The sequence below is a fragment of the Solanum dulcamara genome, chromosome 4 (assembly GCF_947179165.1).
Source record: "Solanum dulcamara chromosome 4, daSolDulc1.2, whole genome shotgun sequence".
NCBI classification, from domain to species: domain Eukaryota; kingdom Viridiplantae; phylum Streptophyta; class Magnoliopsida; order Solanales; family Solanaceae; genus Solanum; species Solanum dulcamara.
In genome coordinates this window covers 34656879-34664727 of record NC_077240.1, presented here as the reverse complement: position 1 = coordinate 34664727, position 7849 = coordinate 34656879, and the positions used below count along the sequence as shown (strand labels likewise).

Here is a 7849-nt window from a genome sequence, read left to right as displayed (position 1 = left end):
AGTTCTAAATCATTGAGGTGAAGTTATGCAGCTAGGTCAGTGATTATGTATATATATATGTATATATATATATATCAAAGCATCATTTGTACATAAATTATGTTGTTAATTCAGAATAAGATCATTGCTTATAGAACATCTGATGAAGCCTAAGGCCCTAAGTTTCTTATAAATGTATGTGCAATGCTACGCCTACGCGTGACATGAAGGAGTATAGAAAGTTTCATATATAATGAAGTCGGAATAACTTTTCACACTCAAAGGACTCCACTAGTTTCAAGAACTCAAGTATATCAAATGTGATGTCTCCGAGGTGATATCCAAGGTGAATTCGTTGATTCAATGTAGCTGACGACAAGTGATCTACTCTATTTGAACTTGAATCCAAGACCTTTTCTGGCAGTATTTGACAGTCATATCTTCTCCTTGAGTAACGTTTGACAGCAATCTCGAATTCTTCTTCAATGACCTCTACCTCATCTCCTATGATCAGTATCTCATGCCCCGTTCTACATTTCCGGAGTTATATAGCCTTCTGTCGTGGTACCGTTTCTAACCTTTCGGATTTCAAAAGTCAAACAGTTTAAGTTTTTGTGCCGCATAGATTGAGACGAGGGAGTACTTTCCATCTCTCTCTCTTCTTCTTTTTTTCTTTTTCTTTCCTTCAATTTTAATATGATACCTCACTTGATTCAAGGATGAACAAGTGATAATGTTTGAAGAGTTAAAGAAACAACAGATATAGTACATTACTCTGAAGAATGTAGGAAGAAGCAAATTAATCCATACCAATTTGAATGAAGGATTTCATTTCCATTGATTCAAAATTGCAAAAAGATCAACAAAAATACACCATGCATGTGGTGCAAGTAAAGAAAAAAAAGGAGAAAGAAAAAAAAGAGGGCATGCCTGTAAATTTCCAATGACTAATTTCATGAAGCTGGCAAGATAATGATTTTTTTTTTCAATTACATGCTAGCTACATATTCTATTGATTACAAAAATTATAGAGAATTAGATGTATGTCCCCTTCTCTTAATTAGTATTTCTTGCCAACGTTTTGGTCTAATTAATCTCCCTCCAACATTTCCTTTATTAATGAAAATTTTCAATTCTTTGTCTTTGGCTTCTTCACAATCATCACGGAGGAACGAGCATGGTGAGAGCAGTAGTCACTTACGCTGCCCAAAACAGCCCTGTAGAAAATTTAAGTAACAATTTCCCATCAATATTCTCCTTATAAGAGAAAATAAAACTATAGTATAAAAACTCTGAAATGATTCTAAGATCTAGTAGTACAGTATTATTTACTCCATTCGTTTCAATTTATTTGTCTAACTTTCCTTTTTAATTTGCTTCATAAGTAATGTCTCTTACGATGCGTGACATTTTTAATACTATAAGATTAAAAGATATTTTGGTACATTCTATGTTTCTTTAGTTTAGAGATCACGAAATTCTCTACTTTCTTAAATTTTGTGTAAAGTTAAGAAAATGGAGGGAGTACTAATTTTACCTTTTGAAAGCTCCGTAACCATGGCTGCCCATGACCAAAACAGTGGCATGGTGCTTGTCAACAGCATCACACAGCACATTTCTAGCATCTCCTTCAATAACATCAAATGTTACATCACTCACCCTTTTAGCGTCGCATAATTGTTTTGCCTTCTCGCAAACTCTCTGGGCTGTCTTTTTAATATCTTTTTCTACCAGTACCAGCACGTCACTTGTTCCTACACAACATTATATATCATTAATTAATTAACCATATATCAACCTCAAATTAGCTATTTGAGGCTTACTATCACGTTTCCTCTTCTTTGAAAAATCCTACTATATACATACATATATAGATAAAAAATAGGTACATTTTGAAATTTATTACGTAGAATTAAACTCATCAAATTAAAATATTAACTCCGTCTTTGAAAATTATAAAATGTATAGTTGGTACGTACCTGGACCAGCAAGACCTACGACAGAAGTTGGAGTGGTTTTAACGTGAACAATGATGAGCTTAAAAAGGGATTGAGGTGCGGCAAAAAAATGGTCAAGTGTCCATTCTAGGGCGTAGAAACTGTGGTCAGTGTCATCCAGGGCAAAAATCATGGTCTGTGTTGCTGCCATTGTTTTTTTTTTTATTTTATGAATTGCTACTTAGAAGATCAAAAGATTTGAATTGTTGGAAATCAATCCAAACAATTCAAAGCTTTGCCAGAAAGACCAAAAACTGTGTGTGTTTGGGATTGAAAGAAACGTGATTATGTTGTGGGGATTTTATAGCTACTTTTTTTTCCCAACTATGGTCGGCTATAAATGATTTGACCACTAGTTTAAGTGGACATTATTTGGCAGTTACTTTATGATTTGACCACTAGTTTAAGTGGACATTATTTGGCAGTTACTTTATGATTTGACCACTAGTTTAAGTGGACATTATTTAGCTGTTTTAATTACAACTGAACTGAGATTTTCATGGGAGATGATTGATCTGAACTTTTGTCAGATGTAATTATGTGAAATTCACTTTAGATTATACTCCATCCCTTTTTTTTAAAAAAAAAAAATTTAGTTTGATTTGGTAGAGAGTTTAAAAAATTTAAAAATATTTTTTTATCTTATGATTTTAAATTAAAGTTATGTCAAATGTATTAAAATACTTTTTAATCTTGTGCCATTAAACATGCCACGTGAAAAATTGAAATTAAAATTTTATCAAATAAAGAAAAACATCATTCTTTTTGAAATAGATTAAAAATGAAAAAAGGTCGTTTTTTTTCTAAAGGAGGGAACAATTGATTTTAATGTTGGTATTTAGTGCTCTAATTAAAGGGAAAAGAAAATTAGCGTGACTACTAGAATATTAATAGCACCACTTAACACAAAGTATTTAAATTGGACTGTGTATTGTCAATCTCTTGCCACTTTGTCGTGCCTATTTCATTCTCTCTGTTAAGCTTTAATTTTTCTATCCCAATTCTCCACTGCCTTCTGTTCTTTCTTAGATAAATCAATTTTGAAAAATTACCCATACACTTATTCCATCCATTTTAATCATATACTATTGAGTTGAACACATCCAGTTCAACTATGAATTCATTTTTTTTTCCTCATAGGAATTTGATGGGATTTCTTCAGTGACGTTTTTGAAGCTTCATTTCTTATCTTTCTATCTTTTCTGCTCTTATTTGTAGTTTTGACAGAGGTGTTGGTAGCAAGCCGCGAAGACAACGAGGAATTGGAATTAGAGTTTAAGTAGCTTCTTGGAGCACATGCTTTCATCCAAGTTCATGTAAACAACGTAAAATCATTAGATCAATGTTCATTTGGTACCCATTTTTGCTAGATTTTTTTTTTTTTTTGATATCTTCATTTTTTTTCTCCAATAATTCTTGCATGTGCGTAAACAGTGTACAAGATTTGTATAATATATGTATCATTAGTGTGTATACATTATACATTCATCGTACATTGATTATATATTTATTATCCATTTAATATCCACAAAGTATATATATAGAATAATTGATTCAAAATAAATCTACAACAGTTTGTTTCTAATTTGGATCGTTAAAAGAAAATCAAAGATCCAAAAAATTTATATGATAATTAGTAGGTCAAGCAATCGTTTGAAAGAGAACTTATTCAATGTCTTCATATCCATTTTTTTTAAAAAAAATCACCATGTCTCTCTCAGGACAGTGTTATATTAGCAAAAAGTTATAGAAGAGAGCTAGACCTCACCTCAAATACAAACACTTATTCAGTGATCCCATTAGCCAGAAGAGGTCAGACAACTCAGGCCAACTTCTGGTATACTATCATCTAACTGACTTAAAAGTTAGCTTTGTCATATTTAGTTCTAATTCTAGGCATTTTGCCGCTTATTAGGTGTAGAAACGGGCCTTTCGAATTTTTGGAAAAGAATGTACAATGCAGTTTTTGAAAGTGACCAAGGCTAATTTAGCCAGACTATCTGAAACCTGATTACACTCCATGTAATAGTGTGCACTAAAAAGTTAGTCACATTTTTAATCCTTATCAGACTATTAATGTATATTTAGCTTCAGGTTATTGGATAATGCTTAGCAATCATGTTGGCAACTGTTGGGTTTAATTGATAGGTTGAATGGGAAATTGAGGGAAAAAGAAGTGGAGAGGAAATGATGTGTTCTCTCTTGCTTTATTAAATAAGCTTTGGTCCCACATAGGTGGTGGAAATGAAAAGTCTCCTACTTAAAAGTAGAAGCACTCCTTCATGTTGCTAAAGGGTCAAGAAGAGGGTCTCCCCTCGCGCCGTCGTCGTCGCTCGCTCGGCTTCGGCTTCGGCTTCGGCTTCGAATTTGGTTGGTCCGAAAAGTTGCAAACCTTTTCTCAACAGGCAAACATTTTCCCAACAGGTGCCTTTTCTTAAAAGGTATAAACAGTCTATATATATATCTGTTAATCCTCAGAATGTTCCATACGAAATTCTGAACATACCATCTTCTTCTTCTTTCTGCACTTCCTAAAACTCGTGTGAAATACAACCATCAAGTGGTTCGCAGTCACCAAAAATTAGCAGTACCTCTACTTTGGTGAGTAAATCGTTCTATCTTGGGAGGAAATATTCCAAAACCTCGGGTAATTTGAGGGGAATAATTTCCTTAAGGACACACTGTGCAGTCAGTGGGCTCGATATTGTTCTTGAATTAATTTTCAGATTCTGTGTTTTATTACTTTTAGTTTTTGTTACTGTTTTAATATTTTCCAATACAGTTTACTAAAAATCTTAAGGAAATTATTATTATTATTATTTTATAATCAAACTGTATTCTGTCTTTGGAGATTAAAACCTGTGTGGTTTTCTACTCCGTATGAAATAAATATTCTGATTTGAAGAGTATAAAAACTTCATTGGAATATTAAAGTTCATACTTGTACAACGATTTGAAGAGTATAAAAACTTCGTCGTTGTTTTTGTAAAAGGTCTGATATTCTGAAATATTAAGACAGTTTGTCTATTTTGACAGTGAAAAGAAATGACAAGTGATACTGCTACTACTTTTGCTACTGTTGCTGCAACAAGCCGCACTTCTGTGCCACCGGCAGAAAAACCAGAAAAATTTTCTGGAGCCAACTTCAAAGGATGGCAGCAAAGGGTGTTCTTTTGGCTTACCACTCTTGGTATGCAGAAGTTCACTAACGAAGATCCTCCTGTGCCCGCTGCTGATATGCCGGCCAATGAAAAATTTATGATTACTGAGGCATGGACACAGGCAGATTTTCTATGCAAGGGCTACATCCTAAGTGCTTTGGATGATGATTTGTACAATGTCTATAGTGCTGTGAAAACTTCTAAAGAATTATGGGATGCACTTGAGAAGAAGTACAAGACTGAAGACGCATGCTTGAAAAAATTTGTGGTTGCTAAGTTCCTAGACTATAAAATGATAGATAGCAGAACTGTTGGAACCCAAGTTCAAGAACTACAACTTATTTTTCATGACCTTATTGCTGAAGGTATGATAGTTAATGAAGCATTTCAAGTGGCTGCGATGATAGAAAAATTGCCTCATTCATGGAGAGATTTCAAAAATTATCTAAAGCACAAGCGTAAGGAAATAAAGTTGGAAGATCTTGTGATTCGTCTCAAGATTGAGGAAGATAACAAAACAACAGAAAAGAAGTTGCGTGGAAATTCAACAATTATGGGAGCGAACATCGTTGAAGATGCTGCTCCAAAGAATAAGAAAAGGAAGCAACCTTTTGGAAAGAATCAGGAGCAAAACAAGAAAAAGTTCAAGGGCAATTGTTATAATTGTGGGAAAGTTGGACACAAAGCTCCAGATTGTCGTCTTCGGAAAAAGGACAAGAGAAAGGGACAAGCCAATATGGTGGAAAATAAAGAAGGTATTGATGATCTGTGTGCAATGCTATCAGAATGCAACCTAGTAGGTAATCCCAAAGAATGGTGGCTTGATTCGGGAGCTACTTCGCATGTGTGTGCAGTTCGAGAAGCCTTCTCTACTTATTCCCCTGCAGCACCTGATGCGACGATCTATATGAGAAATTCTGCAACTGCAAAGATTGAAGGATATGGGAAAGTATTTCTGAAAATGACATCCGGCAAGGTGGTGACGCTGAACAAAGTGTATCATGTTCCAGAAATGCGAAAGAATTTGGTGTCTGCCGGCCTTCTTATCAAGAATGAATTCAAGTGTGTTCTAGTTTCAGACAAAGTAGTTGTGAGTAAGAATGAAATGTATCTAGGAAAAGGCTACCTCACTGAGGGTCTTTTCAAACTAAATGCAATGGTTGTTGATGATAATAAAGTTCAAGCTTCTTCTTACTTACTTGAGTCAAATAATTTATGGCATTCACGTTTAGGACATGTCAATCATAAAACCTTGCGAAAACTGATTAATTTAAATATATTATCTAACTTTGATTGCAATAAATCAAAATGTCAAGTATGTGTTGAATCTAAGTATGTTAAGCATCCTTATAAATCTATTGAAAGGAATTCTAGTCCCTTAGAATTGATTCACACAGACATTTGTGATATGAAGTCTACACCAACTCGTGGTGGAAAGAAGTATTTTATAACTTTTATTGACGATTGCACTCGATATTGTTATGTATATTTGCTTAATAGTAAGGATGAAGCAATTGATGCATTTAAGCAATACAAGAACGAAGTAGAAAATCAATTGAATAAAAAGATAAAAATGATTAGAAGTGATAGGGGTGGAGAATACAAATCTCCTTTTGAAAAGATATGTTTAGAATATGGAATTATTCATCAAACTACTGCCCCCTACACACCTCAATCAAATGGAGTTGCGGAAAGGAAAAACCGAACATTAAAAGAAATGATGAATGCTTTATTAATAAGTTCCGGTTTACCGCAGAACTTGTGGGGGGAAGCTATCCTTACAGCTAATCGAATACTCAACAGAGTACCCCACAGCAAAACACAAACTATTCCATATGAACTATGGAAAGGAAGAAAACCCAACTTGAAATATTTCAAAGTGTGGGGGTATTTAGCAAAGGTCCAAGTTCCTTTGCCCAAAAGGGTAAAAATTGGACCAAAGACCGTGGATTGTGTTTTTATTGGCTATGCTACAAACAGCAAAGCTTGTCGATTTTTGGTTCACAAATCGGACAATCCTAAAATTAATGTTAATATGGTAATTGAATCAGATAATGCTGAATTTTTTGAAAATATTTATCCGTATAAAACTAAAAGTGAATCCTCAAGTGAAAGATCTAAACGACCAAGAGAAGTTCAAAAGGAAAGTAAACCAACCGAAGAGGATCCAAGGCGTAGCAAACGTCAAAAGATATCTACTTCTTTTGGACCAGATTTTGTGACATTCTTGCTTGAAAATGAGCCTCAAACATTTAAAGCTGCAATGTCTTCTTCTGATTCAGCATTTTGGAAAGAGGCAATCAATAGTGAGATTCAATCAATTTTGAATAACCATACATGGGAATTGGTTGATCTTCCTCCTAGAAATAAACCTTTAGGATCAAAATGGATATTTAAAAGGAAAATGAAAGTTGATGGCACTATTGATAAATATAAGGCAAGACTTTTGGTCCAAGGTTATAGACAAAAAGAAGGTCTTGATTACTTTGACACATACTCGCCGGTAACAAGAATAACATCTATTCGGGTGTTAGTGGCACTTGCAGCTGTATATGGTCTTGAAATTCATCAAATGGATGTTAAGACGGCTTTTTTAACTGGAGAATTGGAGGAAGAAATTTACATGGAACAACCTGAGGGTTTCGTAGTTCCAGGTAAAGAAAGGAAAGTGTGCAAACTTGTTAAGTCACTTTATGGACTTAAACAAGCACC

General features: G+C 34.1%; 1 protein-coding gene across 1 annotated transcript; it reads right to left on the bottom strand.

Annotated features, from left to right (window-relative positions):
- Nucleotides 1-802: 802 nt before the first annotated feature.
- Nucleotides 803-2231, bottom strand: LOC129884969 (universal stress protein PHOS34-like). The gene is made up of 3 exons (XM_055959226.1): nt 1959-2231; nt 1517-1733; nt 803-1196 (listed from the first exon to the last, which is right to left on the bottom strand). Exons 1-3 carry the CDS (start codon nt 2125-2127, stop codon nt 1109-1111), a joined length of 474 nt encoding a protein of 157 aa, XP_055815201.1. The 5' UTR covers nt 2128-2231; the 3' UTR covers nt 803-1108.
- Between the last annotated feature and the right edge of the window lie 5618 nt (nt 2232-7849).

Coding starts and splice junctions, on each gene's coding strand:
- LOC129884969 (XM_055959226.1), bottom strand. CDS start 2,127: ATGGCAGCAACACAGACCATGATTTTTGCCCTGGATGACACTGACCAC. Junction 1,734..1,958: donor CGTAGGTCTTGCTGGTCCAG/GTACGTACCAAC, acceptor AATGTTGTGTAG/GAACAAGTGACGTGCTGGTA. Junction 1,197..1,516: donor GGTTACGGAGCTTTCAAAAG/GTAAAATTAGTA, acceptor AATTTTCTACAG/GGCTGTTTTGGGCAGCGTAA.